The 26948-nt window shown below is 36.5% G+C and overlaps 1 protein-coding gene across 1 annotated transcript; it reads left to right on the top strand.

Annotated features, from left to right (window-relative positions):
• Positions 1-1629: 1629 nt before the first annotated feature.
• Positions 1630-21055, top strand: LRIT3 (leucine rich repeat, Ig-like and transmembrane domains 3). Its single transcript, XM_010953679.3, has 4 exons — positions 1630-1827; positions 4620-5092; positions 17642-17947; positions 19538-21055. The coding sequence occupies exons 1-4, from the start codon at positions 1712-1714 to the stop codon at positions 20659-20661; spliced, it is 2019 nt and encodes a 672-aa protein (XP_010951981.2). The 5' UTR covers positions 1630-1711; the 3' UTR covers positions 20662-21055.
• Positions 21056-26948: the final 5893 nt, after the last annotated feature.

Genomic DNA, 26948 nt, shown 5'->3' with positions numbered 1-26948 from the left:
ATAAAATTTTCTCCTGAAAATACCTGTCTGAGGGCCAGTTCTGCCTGTTTTCCCAGAACACGAAGTGTCTCATTCTGATCTTCACCCTGGATTCTTTTCGGGGTTTGTTGTACATCAGTGACAGCAGTGGGTAATGACTTGATTCTTGTTAGAATACGATAATGGGCAACTTTCTTTATTTTATAATCCCCTCTCTTTTGATTACAATTTTGACCAAAGTTTGAGAGGCATTTCGTGACCAATTTGTCCCAGGGTGCTAAGAATGCTTACTCCCAGGTTGGGTGACAATTTGGTTGATAGGCTCCTTGGTGAGCTATTACTGGACTAGGCTCTGTTAACGGTAGCCAAAAGCCTCTGGTCCGCTTGTCTTACTAGTCTGCTATGGTCCGGGGACTGGTTCCTGCTTGTTGCTTCTTCCCATGTCTAAAGTTACACTACTGCAATCTTGCTCTTACAGAACTATGTATTTGGTCAATTGTTTCAAGTTTTCTAGTTATCATTATTTTTAATCAGAGGCCCAGTCACACATGTGGTACCTTTGTATCCCTAGGACTTAGTTCAGTGCTTTGCACAGAGTATTTGCTCAGTAAGTATTTGATGATCAAATGAATTATTCAGAACCTGAAAATCCACAGGATTTTATTTTGAGAAAATTCTTTTGATTCTGTTCTTTCTATATGCATCGTATTTGTTTTAAGTAGTATTTCCCATAATATTCTTCTCTTTATAGAATTAATTTTCTTTAGAAAAAAGTTTTTGGTTTAAAGATGATGAATAGAACTACCCCCAAAGAAGATTAAATACCTTATATATTTATAAACTTAATCCTTGAATGTTCTTGTGGATTCTCTATGCTATGTGTATGGAGGTAGTTTTTAAAATATTTAATTTAATTTTTATTTTCTGATAGAGCCTGACATGAGAGTTGAGCTTTGGGTTTGATTGCCTATAACTTAGGCAACTAGCTTGGAATAAAATACATTCTTGAACAGAGATAATGGCCTTCATTAAAAAACAGATGTATTGGGATGAACCTGCACTGCACAGAGATGACCTGGGAGAAATGCAGGATGAACTCTCACTAGAGTCTTAGTGCTGCCAATTCAGTGGTGGATTGAGGCATCTTGCCTAAAAACATCTAGGTATTAGACTTTGCTTAGTTTGCTGTTGGGGCTAGCCAGTATGTGGCAATATAAATTACTCTAAATCAATTTTGTCATGTTTCTATCTTTAAAGCTAAATTTCATAAAACTGAATATTATGCATGACAGTAAAAAGCAAAAAGTAAAGTTTATCATGTTATAACATGCAAATAATCTACAGCATTTTCTAACATCTGCTAAGACATTGAATTATTTTGAACATTATGTGTATCTTCGAGGTATCGTAGCAATTATATCCATAGGAAAGAGATATAATAGGCATTTCTTTGAAAATCTAGTTATGGGCAACTATGGTAATTTTCCTGACACATGTTTGATGTTCATTTCCCTTAAAATATGTTACTTCTGAACTCACCGCGAAACCAGATTCAAAGGCTAGGTGGATTGATCCGCTGCAAGATACACTTGAAGGTTAAGTAACTACAGATCTCAGCTAATCCTGTGTAATCTGCTGTTGCTAAATGGCCGTTTGTGTTGCTAGCACACCAGTTTCTGAATGCTTAGGATTTGGTTTTTAACTTTTGTCCAAATAACCTCTGAAAGGAGCCATGCGTCTCTTTGCAAGTCTGTGCATTGCGCTTAGCTTTTTGGAAAGAGTGAGCTGTTCATGTCCCTCACAGTGCACCTGTGACAATCACGGCAGAAATGACGGCATGGGATCAAGGTACGCTTCTCTCCTTGCTATTAAGTGTTCTAATGATTGCGAGGAAAAGGACTCAAACCAGATGGCCTTAATTTGAAAGCAAACTGTTGATCAGAAATCAGAGGAGAGAAGGTTTAATGTAGATAAGCTTTAATTTAATTGTGTTAATCCTGGTTGCCTACTCCGCCACTGTTTTCATTTAGAGCAGTTTAGTTCCTTCAAAGCCCCTCAAATTCTTTGAGACTCTCAGACGCTTTCTGTGTTACAAGAATATTCATGGCACTCATATTCACAAAACGAACCTTGCAGGAGGTCAAACCACTGAAATGCGTGTGGCCAGCTCAGCCTGATTATAGAAAGCACATGAGGGCAGGGCCGATCAGAAGGTGTGTGACATGCCCAGATCATTTGCTTCCAGGGTTTTCCATTTCATTTTGAGGATTATTCATGCCAACTGGATAGAGCTTAGGAAGTAGGAAGGAGAACACATAAGAGAAATTAGAGAGGTTTCTAATCAGAATTTCTCATTTTAAGATATTGGAGTTTACAAAGAAGAGAAGTTTGAAAGAAACGTGTCAACTCTGTGTTGCAGACACTGTGGGACCTTACAGAAATTACTTAACCTCTGCGTTACTTTAATATCTACTTTTTTTTTTTGAAAAAAAAAGTGAAGTGAGAATAAATACTTATTCATAATGTGCATGAGTCCTTTTAAATAGAAGTTAAATGCAAAGCAAAAAAACTCTTGTTAGCTAAACATAGTAGACCTCGATTTTTTTTTTTTTGAGAAGATATTTAATAACAAAATCAGATTTTTTGTCACTCGGTTAAAGTGAACAGTGAGCCTCTTAATTTGTTAAAAGAATTGCTCAATTTATGTCTTACAAATTTATACAAATAAATAACAATTAACACATGTTTTTGAGTAGTTTGTTTTGATACGGTATAAAATTTACCTTACTAACTCTTGGTATCTCCGAGATATTCACTAGGTGGCTAAACACAGTGAGAATAATATAACAAATTAAAGACCTACTTAGCAGAAGATAGGCAACAGTTAATGACGCAGGCCAGGCTACTTTTGGGAAAACAATCACAGAAATGTTTCCTTCTCCATGGTGGCCCCACTATTGGTGGATTTTATAAAATTCATAGCATATTATGCCTGAGAAGAACTCCAGAAATAATCTAGTTCGACCACTGTCATTTTCTAAATGAATAAACTAAACCACATAGAGACTAAATGACTTGTCTGAGGTCACAGTGTTGAGTTGCTGCAGTGACTGGCTGATAAAGATGCTGGGTCTTTTAGCTTCCAGTCCAGGCTTCCTCCCATCCCAGTGTACTGGAATGCTGACTGAGTGAGGAGAAACTGGATCATTCTGGTATAAAGCAGCACTGAAATGTGTGATTCAGAATAGAGGTGAAGAGTAACAGGTGTATCTGGAGAATCCCAGGATTCCGTAGGCTCTTCTCCTAAAGTTAAAGAGAGGAGACAACATGACCAGCATATCAGTACCTCATGGCTTCTGCTGTTTCCCTCTTTACATTATAGGCTGGCTTTCAGAATTCACTAATTTAATGTGATGTGTTTTACTGAATGGCCATTTTATTGTTATGTACTATAACTAACTATGTGATGCATTATAATTTAGATGGTTTGCAACACTTCTTATTGTTCAATTTCAGCAATCCAGTGAGGATTAATATATAATGAGAGATAAATCTTTTCTTTTTCAGGTTAAAATGAATCTAGATTCTCTGATCCTTCATACCTTACACCCATACATGGGGCAGGCTTGTTTTTCTATGCCTGTTTTACATGTGCCAATAAACAAGAGCACAATGTGACTTGCTCAAGGTTACTTAAGTTAGTGAGTGGTAAAAAATAAATAAACTTGTAGTTTCTGGTTTATTCTCTAGGCTGAAAGCAACACACAGGTCACATTGTTAAAATAGAGCTTCACTTTAAACATCTAGTATGAACATTTGCCCTTTCTTTCTTTCTTTCTTTCTTTCTTTCTTTCTTTCTTTCTTTCTTTCTTTCTTTCTCTTGCTCTCTCTCTTTCCTTCTTGTATGATCTTTAAAAGGATCAATTTATAACTTCAAGAGGGATTCCTTTAAAATGGTCTGTTTCCTAAAAAGATTAAGAGTGTGCAGTTTGGAGTTGGACAGATATGGGTTTGAAAGGTAGTTGTGTAACCACTAGCTCTGTGACCTTGGGAAGTTACCTAATATTGGTGGGCCTCAGTTATTTTATTTGTAAAAGTGAGATTGATGATAAAAGTAGCAAACACCCATTGAGTGCTTATTATGTGCCAGGAAGGTGTAAAAATTTCCATCCGTTTCAATAATAGTACCATATGGGAAAATGAGTTAAGTGATTGGTAAAGTGGCTTTCCATGGCCACAAAGGAGGCAGCTGATTTGAACCAAGGTCAGCCTGACTCTAGAGATGGTGCCTTTACCTACTACCCAATATCTAGCTCATTGGGCTATTGTGATGATTAAATTTGGGAATGGATGTGATCCTCGATGCACAGGCCCGACACATAAAGAGCTCCATCAATCAGGCTGAATCCCATGAAGTTGCTGATACTTGATCGATTTTTTAACCACCTCAAATGACCATTTCATATGGTTCAACCTAGAAGATGATGATAATGACGAATCATTAATGAACAGGTTAGCCAGGCTGAAGAGATTTTTTCAAAAAACGAGTAGGGGATGAAAAATTGATGCATGTTTCAAATAAGTATTATTTCTTCAAATGAGTTTCAGAAAGCAGGTTTCCTTCCACTCTGTGACACTAGGTCGGTGCTATGTAATGACCTGGATATGAATGAGGTACCTACGAACTTCCCTGTGGACACTGTGAAGCTTCGCATAGAGAAGACCGTTGTCCGTAGAATCCCCGCCGAGGCCTTCTACTACCTGGTGGAGCTCCAGTACCTCTGGTTGACTTATAATTCTGTGGTCAGCCTTGACACCAGCAGCTTTTACAACCTGAAGCAGCTGCATGAGTTGCGCTTGGATGGAAACTCTCTGGCTGCTTTTCCTTGGACATCTCTGAGGGACATGCCCCGTCTAAGGACCCTGGATTTGCACAATAACAGAATAACCAGTGTGCCAAATGAGTCGGTCAGGTACCTGAAGAACCTCGCCTACTTGGATTTATCAAGCAACAGATTAACCACACTTCCACCAGATTTCCTGGAAAGCTGGTCCCACTTAGTTACAATATCGTCCAGAAGCCTGGACCTTTCACCAAGAAGAATTATTCTCGGTAAGTTCAGAGTCTCTGGGCTTCTCAGGTCCAGATAATTTGCTCTGTGTACCTTCATTTATTCAATATTTTCATGTCCATTGAATTTGGAGTTTTACTCTGTACTTGCATTTTCAATGGAATAGTACTCTACCATTTGACCTAGGTCAGTTTACCAGTCTGCCCTGTGTAAGGTGTAATGGCTCTGTGTGGGGGTGTGTGTATGTGTGCGTGTGCATGAGCATGCACATGTGTGGAGTGAGGGCAGCAGTGTATGTGTGTGTGTTGGGGCAGGGAAGGGAGTTGGCCTCATAAACTGAGTGACTAACGTTGTTCTTAGAGAGCCTGAAGAAGAGTGACAAAATCTACCAACCGGTACTGATTCTTGTGAGCACATACGTGCTTCCTACTCTGCCATGGCCAGCCTTCTGCCCTGGTTTCTTTTCAGCTCTTGATGAGGCTCATCAGGTGTGGGAGTAAGGCATCAGCATCTTTATGAGGTAGCAGTGGTTTAATTAGGAAGAATAGCTTCCAAATTTTCTTAATCTAAAAAGAAATAGTGGAGACACCAGTTATTTTACTGGCCCCAGATGAGTGTCCTAATGGACTTGGTCTCTCAGTGCAGCTTTGTATATTTAGATCCTGGCTTTGTTTAGGGTCTATGGATATTTTCTTGGGTCTTTAACATGTCAGCTCCTTCCAGGGAGCCCCTCTCTTTTCTTGTATCTTCTCACAGTGCTTTCAGGGTACTCTGCACATGATGAATGCCCAGTAAATGTGGTTGCCTGATTGAAATCAGTGACCTGAGACCCTTCTCAGTGGTATCTGTGGGCAGTGAGGCCTCTTCCACTTTTGTATGAGACACAAGCCTGAGGCTTTGACCAAACAGTTTGATTTGCTAAAATTTTGTTCACTCAATAAGGCTGTGTTCTCATTTCACAAATTATGTCCATATGACTACAGAAGTTGTAGTTCTCAAAAGGATGAAAGAAATTCTGAGTGTCTGGCCAGTGAAAGACTTATAAGACTTTTGGAATGAGAAGCAACTAGATGTTAAGAAATTGTGCCAGAAATTCCTCCTGACCAATACTGCCTGCCAAGCATCTGCTGAAGTAAAGTGTAAATAAAATAAAAGATAAATTTGAGTTTTTTTTTTATAAAGAAGAAAGTATTGTATATTTTATAATAGCCATAAATGGAGTATACCTTTAAAACTTATGAATCACTGTATTGTATACCTGTAACATACAATATCACACATCAGCTATACTTCAACAAAAAACTTTTAAACTGGGAAAAAAGTACTGTGACAACACTAAATGGCTTTAGTATTACTTTCTTTGAAATGTATATGCATTATGATGCTTATGAGACTTAAAATATGAGTATTAGCCAGATAGAGAAAAAGTGACATAAATTTCTCTCATATAGTTATTTCATGTTTTGCCCACTACTTATCTAGTCCTTCGAATGTTTTTAATTAAAAAAATAAAAGAAGTATTGTGGGATGGGTTATGGAAAAAATTAGTTGAATTTAACAGTAGTTGTAGGGTCCTTCAAGTAAACACTCTGATAGGAACCATGCAAACCCATACTGTAGTATTTATTTACTTCATTCTAGTCACTAATTTGATCCTTATGAGCAAAGCTAACGGGTGGAAATTGTCTTAACTAACACTGAGATTTTATTTCTCTGTGTATTTTTTTAAAGTTTCTTTGGAAGCAATTCTTGGTTCTAATAAAATTACCCTATGGCGATATATAGTAGAAAATAAAATCATATTACTAAATTGGTATTAATAGCTCTCTAATGATTAGTTCCTAATGTTACTATGAGGAAATAATTTCTAGAATAGTGATATTTTTCAGTTGTGAGTTAAATCTGAATGAGAACTTAGGGATTAAATGGATAAGTGTTATGAAATTTCATTGTTCATGGAGATAAATAGCTTTATGTTTTAGAGTTTAGATTCTTTTAAAAAAATTGTATGTTTCAGATGTACAGCATTATAATTTGACATCTGTATACACCACAAAGTAATCACCACCACAAGTCTAGTTACCGTCCATCACCATACAGGTGATCCCCTTCATCCATTTCACCAACCCCTCAACAGTTTCCTTAGCAACTGGTAACCACTAATCAGATCTCTGTATCTATGAGTTTGTTTTTGTTTTATTTTGTTTGTTTGTTTTTTCATATTTTACTTTTTATTTATTTTTAACACCTTTATTGTGGTATGGTTCCTATACATTAACTACACATATTTCAGATGCATAATTTGATGAATTTTGATAGATGTATACCCCAGTGAAACCACCACCACAATCAAGATAGCTAACATTTCCATCACTCCCCAAGAGGTGCAAGTTTTGAATTCCCAATTTATCTCTTCCCACCCGCTTTACCTCCTGGTAACCATAAGTTTGTTCTCTATGTCTGTGAGTCTGTTTCTGTTTTGTAGGTAAGTTCATTTGTGTCCTTTTTTTTTTTTTTAGATTCTACATATAAGCAATATTATATGGTATTTTTCTTTCTCTTTCTGGCTTACTTCACTTAGAATAACAATCTCCAGGTCCATTCATGTTGCTGCAAATGGCATTATTTTATTCTTTTTTATGGCTGAGTAGTGTTCCATTATATGTATATGTGTATATATATATATATGTATACACACACACACACACACATACACACACACACACATATACATACACACATACATACACACACACACATACATGCATACCGCATCTTCTTTATCCAGTCATCTGTCAATGGACATTTGAGTTGTTTCCATGTCTTGGCTATTGTAAATAGTGCTGCTATGAACATTGGGGTGCATGTGTCTTTTCAAATTATATTTTCATCTGGATATATGCCCAGGAGTGGGATTGCTGGATCATATGATAAGTTTATTCTTAGTTTTTTAAGGAGCATCCATACTGTCCTCAATAGTGGCTGCACCAATTTACATTCCCATCAACAGTGTAGGAGGGTTCCTTTTTCTCCACATCCTCTCCAGCATTTATCGTTTGTGGACTTTTTAATGATGGCCATTCTGACTGGTGTGAGTGTTTGTTTTTTGAATTCCACATATGAGTGATATAATACAGTATTTGTTTCTGTCTGACATATTTCACTTAGTATAATACTGTCAAGGTCCATTCACATGTTGTTGAAAATGGAAGGATTTCATTCTTTGTTATGGCTGAATAGTGTTCCATTGTATGTATATACCATATCTTTATCCATTGTTGGACATTGGGTTTTTCCCATATCTTGACTATTGTAAATAATGCTTCAGTGAACACAGGGTGTATATATCTTTTTGAATTAGTGTTTTTATGTTCTTTGGATAAATACCCAGAAGTGGAATAGCTGGGTCATATGGCAGTTCTGTTCTTAATTTTTTGAGGAATCTCCATACTGTTTTTCATAGTGGCTACACCAATATACAGCCCCATCAATGGTGTATGAGGGTTCCCTTTTCTCCATATCCTCTCTGACATCTGTTATTTCTTGTCTTTTTGATAATAACCATTCTCATAGTAATGAGATGGTATGTCATTGTGGTTTTGGTTTGCATTTCACTAATAATTAGTAATGTTGAACATTTTTCCATGTGCCTGTTAGCCATCTCTATGTCTTCTTTGGAAAAATACCTGTTCAGATCCTCAGCTCATTTTGTCATCAGGTTGTTTATTTGTTTTTGTTGTTGAGTTGTATGAGTTCCTTATGTGTTTTGTATATCAATCCCTTTTCAGATATATGATTTGCAAATATCTTCTTCCATTTAGTAGATTTCCTTTTTGTTCTGATGCTGATTTCTTTTTTTGCTGTGCAGAAGCTTTATAGTTTAGTCCCATTTGTTTATTTTTCCTTTTGTTTTCCTTACCTTTGGAGTCAGATCCACAACAACATCACTTAGACCAATGTCAGTAAGGTCTGACCCATGTTTTCTTCTAGAAATTTTATGGTTTCAATTCTTACATTCAAGTCTTTAATCCATTTTGAGTTAATTTTTATGTATGGTATGAGATAGTGATCTAGTTTCATTCTTTTGCATGTGGCTTTTTCCCCAACACTGTTGATTGAACAGACTGTCCTTTCTCCTTTGTGTGTTCTTTACTCCTTTGTTATAAATTAATTGTCAACATATATGTATGTTTATTTCTGGGCTCTCAGTTCTGTTCCATTGATTTGTGTGCCTGTTTTTGTGCTAGTACTATACTCTTTTGATTACTACAGCTTTGTAGTGTAGTTTGAAATCAGGAATCATCATAAAGCTTTGTTCTTTCTCAAGATTATTTTGGCTACTTGGGATCTTTTGTGGTTTCATACAAATTTTAGAATTATTTGTTGTAGTTCTGTGAAATATGCCATTGGAATTTTGGTTAGATTGCATTGAATCTGTAGATAGCTTTGCATAGTACAGACATTTTAACAATATTAATTCTTCCAATCCATGAGCACAAGATATCTTTCCATCTGTTTGTATTGTCTTCAATTTCTTTCATCAGTGTCTTAGAGTTTTCAGTGTATAGGTCTTTCACCTTCCTGGTTAAATTTATTTCTGGATATTTTATTCTTTTTGATGCAGTTTTAAATGGGATTGTTTTCTTAATTTCTCTTTCTGATAATTTTGTTATTAGTGTGCAGAAATGCCATGGATTTCTGTATATAGATTTAGTATCATGTGGATTTATTGAATTTATGTATTAGTTTTAACTTTTTTGATGGTTCTTTAGAGTTTTCTATATATAGTATCATGTCCCCTGCAAACAGTGACAGATTTACTTCTTCCTTTTTAGATTTTTTTCCCCTAATTTCTGTGGCTAGGACTTCTAATACTATGTTGAGTAAAGGTGGTGAGAGTGGGCATTCTTGTCTTGTTCCTTATCTTAGAGGATCAGCTTTTCATCCCTGAATATGATGTTAGCTGTGGGTTTGTCATATATGGCTTTTATGATGTTGAGGTACATCCCCTCTCATTTTGTTGAGAATTTTTATCATAAATGGACATTGAATTTTGTCAAATGCCTTTTCTGCATCTATTGAAGTGATCATGTGACTTTTATCCTTCATTTTGTTAATGTGATATATTATATTGATTTGTGGATCTTAAACCATCCTTGCATCCCTGGAATAAATCCCACTTGATTATGGTGTATGATCCTTTTAATGTATTATTAGATTTGGTTTGCTAATATTTTGTTGAGGAATGGTTCAGATTCTTTTAAAACTAACATGAAAATATTTTCAGTATAACATTAAATTTAGAAAGTAGAATATATAATTGTGCATAAAGCATGATCATAAATATTGTAACATTTTCAAAGAAAAACACTAAAAAGTTACATTTACTGGTTAACTATTCTCTGACATCTTACTGCTTTTCTATATTTTCAGGATGTTCTGCAATGAGCATGCATTACTTTTATAATCATGATAACAAATCACAAAAGATATTTTGAAATATGTCCAGCCATGTGTGGCAGCTGACCTTAGCAAAGCCATGACTGCTATGTAACAAAGTGGGGAAAGAAGTGCTACCCTCTCAAAAGAAGACTAGTTCATGTTTATGAATCACACACAAAAAATTCAGTTTTCTCATCTGGAAAATGGAGATGATGGGACTTACTCCATCTTGCTAACAGGAGTGCAATGAGAATGTTAAGTTTATGTGATGGCTCTTTAGATTATGAGGTAGACAATGTCTGGGGCTATGATTTTAGTGCAACAATAATCCATAGCAGCTATGACTGAGATGCAAGTGTCTTATAAAGAAAGACTTCTCTAGTTTGATTGTTTTGATATTTTAACTACATTTGAATCTTCCAATTTCATCATTAAAATATGGTGATGAGAACTGGCTCTAGATTTGGTAGAAGTCAGTGTCTAACTGTAGCAATCATATCTTTCCAGGTGCCCTGTAGAATTTACCTCTGTACTACAATAGTGGGACACATTTCATTTTCATTTCATTTTTATTGCCTTATGTTTATTGTTGCTAACAGGTTCTATTTGAAATAGTAACAGTAATAGCTAATATTGATGGGATGCTTACTCAGGGCTAAGCCTAGTTCTTTTATTTTATGGATATAAGTTATTCTAGACTCACATTAACTCCATGGTAAGTACCATTTAATCCCCATTTTATAGATGAAGAAGTGAGGCCCAAGTTAAAACACTTGCCCAAATTCACTTACCACACACATAGTGATGAAGCTGGGGTTTGGTTGCCTTTTGAGTCTAGACCCCATGTTCTTCCCCACTCCTTCCCCGCTCTAATACAAATGTAAAACTACCAGATTTATTTTCCTCATATATGTATTATTTTACTGATCTCTTTAAATCACATTATTTATTTAATAAAAAAGAATTTAGGGAGATGCTTTTCAGTTACTCCTCCTTTCTTCTGCATGAATAGAAATATCAACTTAATAAAATTGTCCTTTAATGTATCCATAAAACATAAACTAGTGTCCTGCAAGTAAACATTTAAATTAACATGAAACTACATTATTGATTTGTAATACAGGTAAATTTCCATGGCCTCTTTCTCAAGAATAAGAAAATATTTACATAGGCAGACTCCATTAAGGCCCAACACTGTTTATCTTGGAGGAAAAAACCTGCAGTGGGAGAGAGTATAAAATACTTTTTTGAGTGCTTTTTACTGGTACCCACATTTGTTCAATTGTAATGGGCTCTTCTATTCAGAACGGAATTTGCCAGAAGGGCAGTGGTGGCCATGAATATTACTGTAGAATTTTATAAAATGGCATTAATGTAGTTCGGCAAACACTCCTCAGTCACTGTGATGTGCCCACTCTTTTCTAGACGTAGAGGAGACAAATCCACACAGTTAAGGCTTACTCCTTGCCAGCCACTCTTCTGAGGACTGCCTAGCAGTATCTCAGCCTTTAGGACAAACCATGAGGTGGGTCTGTAATTGTCATCACTTTCTCTCTTTTTTTGATCTTCTTAACCCCTTTCATAAATTATCAGCTTGTTGTTTAGATATATCAGAACCACTGTAAGCACATGCTTCAGGAGGAACTATATGAAGCCACTGTGCTAGATCTATAAATATGCCCAATCCAAGCATGCATTGTTTTCAGATTTCAAATTTTGTGACCATCATTTCTCTTCCCACCTTCTAACTCCCACAGATTTTGGTTGTCAGTCCCAATCCCATCATCTTTTATTGCTCTAGAACCTTTGGATCCATTTTGCCCTACGCAAGCCTCTCGTAGCTTCATGTATTACTCCACTTGACACTGGTGTCATCACCTTCTTTATCCAGCTGGTTAAGAGGCAGAGTCAAGCTTCAAATTCACAGCTCATCTCCAAAGACATCACTTTCATTTTTTAAACTTTTTTAAAATTTGGGTATTGAGGTATGATGCAGTAGATCTTTAGTGTACAATTTGGCAAATGATGATAAACATGTATCTGCACAAAACCACACCCTCATCAAGATACGAATATTTTCATAATGCCAGAAATTTCCCCTGTGCCCTTTCTCAGTCCATCTCCCCCCAGCCCAGGGAACTACTCTTTTTGCTTTTATTACCATAGGTTAATTTTCCTACCCTAGATTTTTCATGTAAATGCAATCATTTAAGAAGCACTCTTGTGCCTGGCTTCTTTCACTCGGCTATATGTTCATCCATGTTGTTGGATGTACTGGTAGTCTCTTACTGCTGAGTCATACTCATTTGCATGAATGTACCAATTGTTCATCTTTTCTCCTGTTGTTGGACACCTGGGCTGTTTCCAGTTTTTAGCATTATTAATTAAGCTGCTTATTAACATTCTTGTGCAAAGCTTTATGTAGCATGTTTTCATTTCTCTTGGATAAATTCCTAGGATTGAAATTGCTAGGTCATAGGATGGCTATATTTATGTAACTTTTTAAGAAACTGCCAGTTTTCCAAAGAGTTTGTACTGTTTTACACTCTTACTGGCATAATCTACCTGCTCTGTATCCTCACCAACACTTGAGGTGGTCAGTCTTTCTCATTTCAGTCATTCTTTGTTGTGGATATGTCAGGGAGTGGTATCACATTGTTGTTTTAGTTTGAATTTCCCTGACAAGTAATGGAACTGACCATTTACATTTGCTTATTGACCATTGGTATATTTCTGTATAATTTTTAAGGTTGTTTGTCTTTCTATTATTGAATACAAGTCTTTTACCAGTTACATGCATTATGAATATTTTCTCAAGTCTGTGACTTTTCTATTCATTTTCTTTGTGGTGCCTTTAGTAAGAAAGTTTAAAATTTTGATGACATCTGATTTATCATTTTTTTTTTTTTTTTGGTTAGTGAGTTCTGTGTCCCATCTAAGAAATACTTGCCTACGTGCAGATCACAAAGATATTCTTTCTTTATCATTTTAACTTTTGTATTAATTTTTAGCTTTTATGCTTATGATTATGACCCATCTTAAAATAGTTTTCGAGTGTAATGTGAGGTAGGAATTGAAGTTTATTTGTTCCCAAACAGATGTCCAATTGCTCTGGCACCCCCTTGAATTGTTAAATGCAGCTGCCTCCACAGAGCTGACTGAGGCATGGTCGTTGCCTTTTAAGAGCTGAGCCTGCAGATTAGCTTTTGGACTAGAACTTATTGCTGATGTTTCATAAAGCATAGCACGTTTAATCCAACTACTGTGATGCATGAAAAACTATCCTTTTAGAAAAGGAGTAAGGCAAAGTTCATTTGCCCCTATCCAGGAATACTTATATAAAATAAATTAATTAATGCAAATTGCCAACTGTGGTTGATGCATTGACTTGAAGGAATGCAGTACAAGTAATAGTTTAACTTTAGAGAGTTCTTGTACCTTTGTCCCCAGAAGAAAAAACATTTGAAGGTGACCTGCCCTCAGACCAGTATTATTATTCAGGTTTTAAATGTTATACTCTTGACCTTAGATGTTTCATAGCTCAAACAAATACTTTATTTTTGAAGGATTTAAAAATATTTACTCCAGGTTTACATGATTTTTAGATATAACCAGTTAGATTAACTTTTTAAAAGAATTTTGTGTCACCATTAATACATTTTTATAACAGTTTCAAAGCATAAATGAAACTGTTGATGTTATAGCTCTTGGATGTCTCCCTATGCGGACATTTATGCTCCAAATATCGCTGCTTTAACATTTGTTGTTTGGAGACAACAGCACTTATAGCTGCCACCCATGGCTCTAGATGTTTTTAGGTGACAAAGAGATGGGTTCTTGTGGAAGAAGTGTGAGACCAGGAGCCTTGAACACCTGGGACTTAGTCAGGACTTTAAGCTATCTACTAACTCAAGGCAGTAATTTCTTTGTGCATTAATATCTTCTACTGTGAAATTAGAAGAATCATACTATCTTCCTGAGGTCCATATAAGACATATACACGGTTGTTGAGAATGGGAGCTTTAAGATCAAGATATCAAGGTTTAAATCCTAACTGTATCCGATTGTGTGACCTTGGGCAGATCCCTTAACCTACCTGAGCATTTTCTCATTCTTAAAATAATGATTTGTGAGCAGAGGCAGATACTGACTGCCTTTTGTTCTGAACTATCAAGCATGTTTGAGTAGAGAGCCACTTTGGAAGGTAGGGATATGTCTCCCTCCAGAACAAAGGATAAAAATGCTTACTACCCAGTATAATAAAAATTATGTCTCCTTCCAGAACTGCAAATCATAAACTGTTCCTCATCTTTGACTAGGAGTCTTGTGTCTTCTGCCAACACCCATAAAACTATGGCAAACTGGAATGAGCCTGTCACCTTAAAGCAGGGTAAAACATAGATCTTTTACAATTCTTGATGAGTGCAGTATTTGCCACATAGGAAGCAATCAATAACTGTCAACTTGTGTTGTTACTATTTTATAAAGAAAAAATCTGGAATCCCAGGTCAAAGTGTTTTAAAAGTATGAAGTATCCTACATATATTAATTATTATATGACAGAATGAATTTGATGTTTGTTGTTAGGCTGAGTAGAATTTAAATCAGTATTGGAGAAGTGATCGTAGATTCACAGGGCTAAATGTAAGAGGAGGAAGGTCAAGGTAATTTACCCATGAAAGAAAAGAAATTTCCAGTGTAGAAGATAATGAAAAACAGCAAACTGTACCAACATTGGCAGAGAACCATGAATCAGTCACAAAGTGCTATTACAATAAAAGTAGGCATAAATAGAAATCTAGAATTTATGAACGAACAGCTAAATCTTTCACCATGGTTGGATTTTTTTTGACTTTCAGTTTTGTCTTTTCTCTTTAAGAATCAATATATAATTCACTCCACAACCACAAATCTTTTTGAAATAAACCCTTTCCAACCTTGGACTTTATGTAAGGCTGCTGGGACATCATCCTTAATATCCTTTGAGAGACTTTTGTCTGACTGAAGGCTCTGAAGCACCATCATTGATCCTTCTGAGATCTGAGCACCTAACTTCACAGAACCACCTACCCTGGATTTGATTTTTGCTCTGAAGCCCTTTCTTAAATTGAGAATTTTGGAGAGGTTGGGTATAAGAAACAGTTTAATTATAGAATCCAGTGAGTTTTAGCTCCTTTACATTTAACAGTCCTTCCTTTACCTGTTGTTTCTTCTTTACATTTTACTATGAGCAGCAAAAGGCACCAGGCAGCAGTTTCAACACTGTGCAGATATCCTTAGCTAGAACATTCATTTTGTTGAGTACATATTCTACTGTCTGTGTTAGCCACAGGTGACAGTGTTGCTGAACTGTCTACCACTCTATAACAAGGCTCCTCTTACCTCTAGTTTCTCATAACATTTTCCCCACTTTTCTTTAAGCTTTTGCTGCCAGCCTCTTTGAAGGCCACAACACTTTGGCTGGCAGTTCTGAAAGCTGAGGCAGACCCTGAAGGGACTTGTAATTGGAGGCCGTCAGCTAGCTGTATTCCCTGCTGCTGATTCTCTCTGAAGGGGAATTTGAGCCATGCACCTCCATGGCCACCTCCTATGACATTCATGCCAAGCCATGTTCTAGCCTCTACCAGTCTTTCCAGTCTTATCTCCTGACATTGTCTGCATCTCACTCTATCCTTTTGCAACATAGAACTTGTACTACCTCAGTATACTTTAAAATCACACAAAATCATAATATATTGCAGGCTGAGTTAGGTGCCTCTCAGTACCCTGTAATCCTTGTAATAATATAAATGCTTTCATGATACCCTAGAAACCTCTCTATCATTGTATTTATGACATTCTAAGGTACTTGGATTCTCAGAGTCAAATTTTGACTCTGACACTGATTAGCTACATGATCTTGGTCAGATTATTTGGTTTCTCTTGTGTCTTAGCTTCATCTCTTTTTTTTTTTTAAATTGAAGTATAGTCAGTTTCAATGTGTCAATTTCTGGTGTACAGCATAATGTCCCAGTCATACATATACATACATATATTTCTTTTCATATTCCTTTTCATTCAAGGTTATTACAAGATATTGAATAGAGTTCCCTGTGCCATACAGAAGAAATTTGTTTTTATTATTTTTATACATAGAATTTAATATTTGCAAATCTTACACTCCCAAATATATCCCTTCCCACCCCTTTTCCCCTGGTAACCATAAGATTGTTTACTATGTCTGCGAGTCTGTTTCTGTTTTATAGGTGAGTTCATTAGTATCTTCTTTTTTCTTTTTTAAGATTCCACATATGAGTGATGTCATATGGTATTTTTTTTTATCTCTTTCTGGCTTATTTCACTTAGAATGATGATCTCCAGGTCCATCCATGTTGCTATAAATGGCATTATTTTATTATTTTTTATGGCTGAATAGTATTCCATTGTATAAATATACCACATCTTCTTTATCCATTCATCTCTTGATGGACATTTAGGTTGTTTCCTTGTCTTGGCTATTGTATATAGTGCTGCTATGAACATTGGGGTGCATATATTTTTTGGAATTAGAGTTCCCTCCAGATATATGCCCAGGAGTGGGATTGCTGGATCATATGGTAAGTCTATTTTTAGTTTTTTGAGGAATCTCCATACTGTTTTCCATAATGGCTGCACCAAACTACATTCCCACCAAAGGTAGGAGGGTTCCCTTTTCTCCGCATCCACTCCAGCATTTATCGTTTGTAGACATTTTAATGATGGCCATTCTGATTGGTGTGCGGTGATACCTCATTGTAGTTTGATTAGCATTTCTCTGATAATTAGTGATATTGTTAGCTTCTTCATCTTTAAAATGGGGAAATAATATTCACCTCCTCATAGGATTGTTGAGATTAAATGAGGTAATACAGGTAAGTGCTTAGAACAGAGCCTAGGACAGAGTAAATGCTCATTGTTAGCTACGATCATTAATGATCTGAACTGACAGGTTACATTCATTTATGTGGCTGGAGTGCAGGGCAAAACTGACAGAGAGATGACTCTCTTTGATCCCTCAAAACATTTATGTTTTTAGGGACACAGTGCAGAAATGCTATCCCACAAGGCTGTGATGTAAATGTAAGTTATCAGGAGAACATTTATCAACCTTTTCCTCCCTTTTGGTTTAGGTCTGCAGGACAACCCATGGCTCTGTGACTGTCACATTTCCAAAATAATGGCATTGTCAAAAGTTGCTGACCCTGCAGTAGTACTTCTTGATCCACTGATGATTTGCAGTGAACCCGAACGCCTCGCAGGGATTTTGTTCCAGCGGGCTGAGTTGGAGCAGTGTCTAAAGCCATCGGTGATGACCTCGGCCACCCAGATCACATCTGCTCTGGGCAGTAATGTTCTGCTGCGGTGTGATGCCACTGGCTACCCCACCCCACAGCTCACGTGGAGCAGACCAGAAAGCTCGCCAGTTAATTATACAGGTATCCTCTTAATTCACGCTTTTGAAACAAGGAGTTTACAAATGACTGAACTTAATCTCAAGTTTTTGTAAGATTTGAAATTGGCTGGTTGTTTCTACTAAAATATGCCGAGAATGGGATGAGGGTATAGGTCAATGGTAGAGTACGTGCTTAGTATGAACAAGGTCATGGGTTCAATCCCCAGTATCTCCATTTAAAAAAAATTAAAGTAAATAAATACATAAATAAACTTAACTATCTCCCCCCCAAAACAAACAAAATTAATGAAAATTGAATTCCTAAGATATGCCAAGATTGTTGGATGAAGGAAATTTGAAAGGAACACTCTATTGGTTAATATTTTCCTCAGTTTACTTAATTACCTCCATAGATGAGTTTAGACAATCTGATTTTTTCTTAAATGGAGAACAACATGATGCTATGGATGGATGGTTGCAGATAAGACCTTTGTCTTTATCTTTGCTCCATCATCTTGGATACTGCTCATTTTAAAATGTATAACCATGATGATTTCTTTAAGGGAATTTCATACAAATTTCTTATTTTTGAATGATTATTTAAATAATAAATTACATAGAAACCTTATTATGAGGCAAAAGTATAATTTTTAGAAATGTTGATTACCTAGACTTTTTAGATCCTACTGTGACCAAATCAGTGCTTTGGCCTTAGTTTCAACAGTGGTAGTCTGATGATTAAAGGAATATAGTTTAAAACTCTTCCAAATTAAATTTAAATTGAGGTTGAAATAATGAAATCTGATTGAGTTAAAAAAAAAAAGTCAAGGCCTAATATTGTTACAAATAGATAGAGTGAATAGCCCACAGTTTACGGTACTGAGTTAAATTCTGGCTACTGAGATATCACTCGGTATGTTATTATTTTTCAGAAAGCTTCAGAAATCAAGACAGAATGGAAATATGTTCAGATTTTAGTGTTTAGGAAAGTAAAATCCCAATTTTGCAAAAACTGTATATTATTATACAAATTTAAAAACCCCATGGTTTACTAGTTTATCTAAATTAAATATGCAGTGGAAAATTACTAAGAATACAAATTATGACTCCTCCATGCCAGAAAATGATCTGCTGTACTTTCTGACTGTGTGGATAAATGGCATTCTACTACGATGAAAAAATATTTTGAGACATATTTAAGTAAAGTCTTTGTGATAAACATCTGCAGAATCACAGTGAGCTAGAATTGGAAGAGATCTCTGATCTTTGTCTTATCCTCTTATTTAAAAAATGTAGAAACAGAGGCCTAAGGACACTAATCGACTTATCTAGAATCACATACTACTTAGTGAACAAAAGTTTACCAAGGCAGAAGTTCCTTAATTCTCAGCCTGTGTCTTTTTAAAATACCACTTCCCATACAGACTTCATGGCACCCAGCATGTCCTAGACTTTCACATAAACAATTTACAGAACCATCGCCTGCTATCAGAGACTTACAGTGGGTCATTTCCCTCTTGGCTTTTGTGAGAAGTACGCATATAGAACCAAATATTGCTTCCTTTTCAGTCAGCATGTTGCTTGAGTCTTTTCTTTCTTTCTTCTCATAGAGTGTGCTTTTTTTTTTTCCCAGTAATTCAGGAATCTCCAGGGGAGGGAGTCAGATGGTCCATAATAAGCTTGACAGGCATTTCTTACATGGATGCTGGGGATTACAAATGTAAGGCCAAAAATTTGGCTGGGATGTCAGAAGCTGTGGTTACTGTGACAGTGGTTGGTGTTGTCACAACGGCTATATCATCAGACAGTTCTGAAAGAAGAACTGAGGATCACCTGGAGCAAGAGGTCCAGCCAGGATCTAGAAGATCTACATCTCTGCCTGATTCATCATCCTCTCCGTGGCCTTACTCCTCCTCTCCTTCCTCCCCGGCTTCTTCTACTTTTCTTCCTACTTCTAGTTCGTCTCTTCCCTCCACCGCTTCTTTCTCCTTATCTCCTTTCTTCTCCTCCCCTGTTTCTTCAACCACAACTCTAAGAACTAGAATTTCCACAAGCACCACCACGGCCAGGTGGCAGTCATTCCGCCCAGATGGAAAAAGAAATTTAAAGGTGGAGATAGGTGGCGGTAAGCTTCCCCTAGCTAGTGCAAGTAAAAGAGAAGAGTCGGCATTGCTGGATCGAGCCCTGCCTATGGAGACGAATGCCACAATAGAAAACCTCCAGGTGGTCAGTGAGACCAAAGAGAGTGTGATTTTGACGTGGAACACCATTAACACCACACAGAACTCAGAAGTGACCGTGTTGTATTCCAAGTATGGTGAGAAGGACCTGCTGCTGCTTAATGCAGACTCCAGCAAGAACCAGGTCACCATAAATGGCTTGTTGCCTGGTCGGCAATATATAGCATGTGTCTGTCCAAAAGGAATGCCTCCCCAGAAAGACCAGTGTATCACCTTTTCTACTGACAGAGTTGAAGAAGAAGGTGATTCTCAAGGGTTTTTCCTTATGGTGGTGAGTGGTGCTGCCTGTGTCATTATCTTGCCATTGATTTTTTTCTTGCTGTACAAAGTTTGCAAATTGCAGTGTGCATCAGAATCCTTCTGGGAAGATGATTTGGCAAAAGAGACTTACATCCAATTTGAGACTCTGTCCCCCAGGTCTCAAAGTGTAGGGGAATTTTGGACGCGAAGGCACAGAGACAATTCAGAAAAATTGCTGCTTTGTTCTAGGTCAAGTGTGGAATCTCGGGACTTTTAAAAGTGAGGGTTCTGGACCAGAGTCTTACTGCTAAAGTCTTACAGCTCAGGCCCATGTGAGCTCCACAACATTTCTTCCACAAAATTAAGGATCTAAAGGTATAGTTGACCCTCTGTTTGGATGACCTTTGGACACTTTCATATCCTTCATGAAAATCACAAATGGAGTGTTTTTAAGCGTGTTTTTTTAAAAAAAATCATGAAAGTTCTGAACTGGAAAAACAAATAATCTTGATTTTTGTTGTGTAGAATATGTTCAGAGAAATAATTCTTAGGGTAGTGCTAAATTAATAATACAATTTAAGATAATGTTTTAGTTCTGAAAAATTAATTCATGTGAAAAAGTGGACTCTGAATTTTAAAGATAGTTTTGGAGACAGTGAAGAAAGATGAGGATAACCAGCCAAGCCTTGACGTTCATTCCTGTTCAAAGTGCTTTTTGGCATTTGCTGTGCACACTTGCTGCACTTCCTAGCAGGTGGAAGTGGGATCATACAGACTTTTGCTCTCACTAAGGTTAAATGCAGCCCCTGGACAGGGAGGGCTCCGCTCTTGGTACCTGATGCATTACAATACTGTGTAGTGGTATTCATACTGCAAGTAAGAAAAAAATTTCCCTTGTTCTTGGAAATACAGGTATTAGCAAAAATAAGTTTAAAAAGAGAATCATGATGGTGAGACCACTTTGAAAGAACAATAACTGTTACATTCCTATCTATCTGCTGACAGACTGAATGAGTCTTTTAAAAAATGTGCTCATTTAAAAGTAATCTTTAATATTTTGATATTTACTCTTCTTTCCTCCTTCCCTCTTTTCTTCTGTCCCTCTCCCTTACTTCCATCACTTCTTTCTTTACAGAAGATATTCAAGTAGCCAAAGGGTCACAGCTAAACTGTTTGTCTTTTGCCATGTTATGTTTTGTTATACCTGGATCAAGGGAAGAACTTTGAAAGTCTTTTTTATTTTTATTTTATTTTTTGTGACCTGCTCTTTTTTTTTTTTTTAACTTCTTTCTTTTTTCTTTTTTTTTTTGGAAGGTGGGGGTGACTAGACTTTTTTTAATGGAGGTACTGGGGATTGAACCCAGGACCTTGTGCATGTTAGGCATGCACTCTACCACTGAGCTATATACCCTTCCCTTCAAAAGTCTTTTTTAGATCTAAAAAGGATGTTTTAGGATTTTGAAAGAGCAGATTCAGTGGATTTCTTTAGTCAAGCTCTAGGTTGAAAACATGAGGGAAATTGAATTGGATTGGGTCATATGATTATCTAGGAAAGTGGCTTCATAAATAACATTTAGAGTTTTTTTGAAGAAGTTTTTCACCATATTTGCTAAAGATTATATTCCCTTTCCATTGAAGATTTCGGAATATAGAACAAATTTATAAAGGTATGTCAGGAGTCCTGAAATATGCTGAGAAATAAGTTCTAAGAAAATACTGTATTTTGTGTAAGAAACAAATTGGTTTTAATGTAACACATTGTGGAAATTATAATACAAGCAGCCTGAGAATGAAAAACTGCTCATTCCAAATGGCTTTTAATTAAAAAGAAAAAGAGAATTCTAGCTTAGCCACAATCTGTGTATTTAGAGAAGACCAGCGTGGCTGGATGGCCTGCGCAGAACTCCAAAATCTCCCTTGCTTGTGTTCTTTGCTTTCCTTTCCAGCCTCTCTGTCCTTGGTGCTTTCTTCACTATGTGCATTGTCCAGTGATCTGACGGTTTTAAGTACAGTATTCATTGTTAGAATTTTTGAGAAAAATACCTTTTGCAGGCAGTTTTGTGTTAAGCTTCAATTTATGTTAGATCATTAAATTGAAAGATTGCAAAAATGTACATTTCTCTATTCTAAAGACATCATGGAATTTCACTGCCATGTTTAAAAGGCTCATATAAACAGACTGCCAAAATATGACCACATTAGAAATAATTGTGGGAGAATGTTACAGACTACTGAGCCAAAAGATGCCCAGATTGTACAAAGGCAAGTTATTGGTCAAGAAAGGAGACTCACACCATCCTGATGAGATAAATTACTGACTGCTCTCAGAATCAAAATCAAGTGAAGCCTGGACTTAATTTTGCCCAAGGAGGAAAAGCTAATTGTTGGTGTGGAGAAATGCTAACAGCAGAAGAAAGTAACTCGGTCACCCTCAGCTTAGACTTGGCAGATGAGGTGAGTTGCAAGTAATTTGTTACACAGAGTAGAAGAAATTAAATTGTAAATCATGTACTTCTAAAAAATTGGAGCGTGGTCAAGGTTATCTTGATGATATCATTGCTTTTATGTTCTTACCAGTATGCTTCCTTGAGTGGGAGAGAAAGACTTGACATTATAGCAAACAGCATGGAATTCCACAGAAGCCACAGCCCATTTATTGACATCACTGTATGCACTGTGATGAGCAGTCATAAATGATATGTAGCAATAGATGTGGTAAGTAAATATGATTACGTTATTTTACTTTCAGACAAAATATATTTAAGGTTTGTAAAACTTGGGATATGTGGCGAGGGTGTGTCACATGTGAGGCTGTTATCAGTGATGTGCTATGACATAAAAAATGTTGAGAACTCCAGGCTAATAGTTTATAATGGTCAGAAAGGCAAACCCTGAATAGAGCTAGACAGGTGCCTGGGGAAACTTTTACAAAAAGTTCAAAGAACAAAATTTTGACCCAGGGACTTGAGTCTCAAAAAGGGATTATGGCTAACAAAGGGAGATTAAAACACACACACACACACACACACACACACATACACACACACATATGCAAACTTCTGCTGAATAATTATGAAATGATTCTAATAAAATGGGAGAAAGCTCAGGAAAGTTGAATGGCTGTTTAGTAATCTCAAATTTCAAATGAGATGTACAAAAGATATAAAGAAAGGAGAGTAGCCAAGGATGAATGTAGAAATTAGTAAATCTATTATAAAAGTGTCATAAATTAAGGCCCCAAATAAATTAAGGATCAAAAAAAAAAAATGGTAAAGTTGACCAGAAGGAAACGTAAGGCTTTTTTTTTGGTCAAAAATAACAAGGAAATAATAAGTCTGATGCTTAGAGATGATAAAGGAAAGTATATGAGAGAAGTAGCAGCATCATTTAACTCCTATTTTTCCTTCTCTCTTTCCCTTCCCTTTCTTTCCTTCTTTCCTTCCCTTTGGTTTTTAAACTGAATATGGAGAGCAAATTACAAAAAGTGAGAATCTTAGCCCAACGTAGATTAAGGAATAGTGAACTAACTCCAAGATGTTTAAAATGAGGCCAGATAAATTATGTACCAGGGTGGTAACAGAATTTTCAGCTATAATCTCAGAGCTGCTGTTTGGTAGTCTTCAAAAAGTCATGACAAATAGGAGAGATAATGCAAGACCACAGATGGGTAACTTTCTTCTTTATTTTTAAAGGACCAGAGTGGATTCTGGAAATTATAGACAACTTGATTCATGTTTGCAGATTTTACAACAGATCATTAAAGGCTTGTTTTTGAGCATGCAGAAATGAATGCTATGGTCACTAGGAGCCAACAAATGTCAACCTAGGACAAAATTTGATAAGTTAATATGGTTTATTTTTTATAAGGGTACTAGGCAGATAGATCAAAGGGCTGCTTGAAAATTAAATAGCAGCTAGTTACCAGTGTTTGTCTTGACTTGTTGGAGTCATACGGGTTGCCTCCTCTCAAAAATGTCTAGAAATGGCTTTATATATTACGAAAAATTCTGTAGTGGAGTGCCCTTACTGTACTCAATTCAGCATTTTTGTAAATAGACTTCTCAACTCTGCAGAGAACAAAATAAACAGAGCACCTTATGTTGGTGCATGTCAAACTTTTTTTTGGAATATTCCTAATGGAAAGGGAAAGTAAACATGTACATCTGGAGAAACCAGGGCAACTGTCCTAAGTGGCTGCTGGAAAAGAGATATTTCTCTGAATTACTCTGTCTTGATTAAAAACCATGTGAATTTGCGTTCTACGCCATCATTTAAAAAAATATAAAATAATTCCCTCTCATTTCTTTAGGAAAGCCTGGCATTTCTGTGCCTTTGAACATCTTGGTGCAGAGTACCCAGAGGTGCTCTCCTTATTTTCACCCAGGTAGATTATAAAAGCTCCACATAGAATAGGGTAAAGGACAGAGACCTGTGGATTTCTACTAGAGACAATTTCATGCGGTGTGAAGCCATCAGGGAACACATTTATATGATAGACGAAGAAACCAAATCTTCAAAATTATCTTAAGAAGATGGCATATTAAAGTTAACAGGGATAAATGTAAAATTTTGAGTTTGGATTAGCATAAATACGGGTGTTCAAGTAAAAAAAAATCTGTGACTTTAGTTGAATAGTCATTCTATGAAACAACAGAGTTATGTATGGTAGTTGCTAAAAATGCTAGCATTAAGTTACGCTAAGTAATATTTAGATCAAGGAAGGTAAGAGGCCCTCTGTACTCTGCCTTAATAGGCCATTTCTACAGGATCAGGTTTAATTTGGGGTGCGAGATCAAGAAGGACCCTGGTAACAACTGTGGACTATCTATAGAAAGGCAACTAAGATCACCAGGCATCTGGAAACTTTATCATGCAGGAAAGGGTTAAGGACCTGGAGCACAGACTGTGGGGAGACCTAGGAGCTTAGTGCTGGAGGCCTATGCTATGGAGCATCTGGGTAGGTTGTTAAAATGGAGGCTCCTGGGTTCTACAGGTAGAAATTCCATCAGCAGCCTGGGGCCTTGGAAACTGCATTTTGACACTCAACCCATGGGAATGATGCAGGTGATGTAATGACTTTGAGAAACACTGTTCTTTGCAATGGATATAGAAGCAATTTTGGGATTACAAAGGAGGATGGCTCCACATTAAAAACAAACAAACAACAATTTTTTCTGGCTAACAACCAGAGTCAGAAAACAGTGGAGTAAGCCATATTGTCATAAATTTACTCAGGACATTCCTGGGCATTCCAGAAGTCAGGAATGATGCAGAAGGCACACTGAAGGACATTGCAGACTAAAAGGTCAATGATCTGGGCTATAGCAGAAAGAAAGGAAAATCAATAAAAGTGTATTCGTTAGTTTCAGTGGAATGAGAACACTAATATTTGTATTGAAAAAGGGGTCTCTTTTTGTTTAATTTATAAAAAATTGATATTGTATGCAAATACCTGACTGTTGATTTGCTTAAACAGTGGAAAAATTAGGCTATGCACAATGGATAGGTTTGTGTTGTCCTCTTTTCATGCAGTTAATTTCAACTAAGTGGTTGGATGAGAGAGTCATTGTAATTTTTCTTCTCCTTCGTGTAGGATATAACACTGATGACTCATTCCTTAACTATTCAGGAAAAATGTTTTAATGTATTATTTTGATATAATTTATCAACGTAGTTAAGTACTTACAGAAAAGCAGCAATTTTCCTATCATTGCCATTATTTTAATATATCATTTATTAAGTTGCTAGTTGTTTTTATCTTATGGAATTTCCCAAGTGTTTAACATTGTGACAGTAGCAAGGAGTTAAATTCTTGAAGTAATTACATAAATTTCCATTGATGTTGTGCTCCTTATCACATTCTCTGTGATTCCTATGAGCAAAGAAAGAAGGGTTAGGAGTACAGAAGAATTTTGAGAGAAAACATCTCAAAAAGCAAGATAGCAAGTCTGAAGGAAAATGGTGACCACCTGAATCCTATTACCTCCATGCATCCTTCCCTCCCAGAAGAGCCTATTAGTTTAACAAAAAATGCAAATAAAAACATACATGACCATATTTTTAGCATCAGTAGGAGATAGAGAATACCATGAACTTCAGATTGCCTGTAAGAGAAATAAACATCAAATTCCAACAGATGTCCTCCCATTGCTGCAAACTTAGGGGTTACAGAGAGCAAGAGAGGGAAGGCTTAAGAGACTGCAAGAAAGAGGAGAGCTGAGAGTACAGCTGAAGCCAAGACAAAAATCACACCCAGAAAATGAAAGACAGACACATGCAAATATACTGACCTCAGGTCTGGGACTTGGTAGTTCACAGCACGAGCTACAGGAAAGGGGCTTGAAAGTGAGTGGAATCAGAGTTGGAAGCCTGGGAAAAGCGTTGTTTCTAGGGGAGAAGGAGTTAAAGAAGTGTGGTACCCTTCAGAGACACGGCAAAAAGAGAAAGGAAAGAAGTCTGGGCGAGAGTTGCAGATTAAGGCAAATGCACTGACATCAATCATTTCATACATTTAACTGTAAAACAAAGACTGAAACAAAAATAGGTATATGGGTGGAAGGATAG

This window comes from Camelus bactrianus, chromosome 2 (genome assembly GCF_048773025.1).
Source record: "Camelus bactrianus isolate YW-2024 breed Bactrian camel chromosome 2, ASM4877302v1, whole genome shotgun sequence".
NCBI classification, from domain to species: Eukaryota; Metazoa; Chordata; class Mammalia; order Artiodactyla; family Camelidae; genus Camelus; species Camelus bactrianus.
The sequence above is the reverse complement of the archived record's forward strand: the minus strand, read 5'-3'. Positions and strand labels throughout refer to the sequence as shown.

Excerpts from the sequence above, each read along its gene's own strand:
- LRIT3 (XM_010953679.3), top strand. The coding sequence starts at position 1,712 with ATGCGTCTCTTTGCAAGTCTGTGCATTGCGCTTAGCTTTTTGGAAAGA. Across the intron at positions 1,828-4,619 it reads AATGACGGCATGGGATCAAG|GTCGGTGCTATGTAATGACC; the intron begins GTACGCTTCTCT and ends CTGTGACACTAG. Across the intron at positions 17,948-19,537 it reads CTCGCCAGTTAATTATACAG|TAATTCAGGAATCTCCAGGG; the intron begins GTATCCTCTTAA and ends TTTTTTTCCCAG.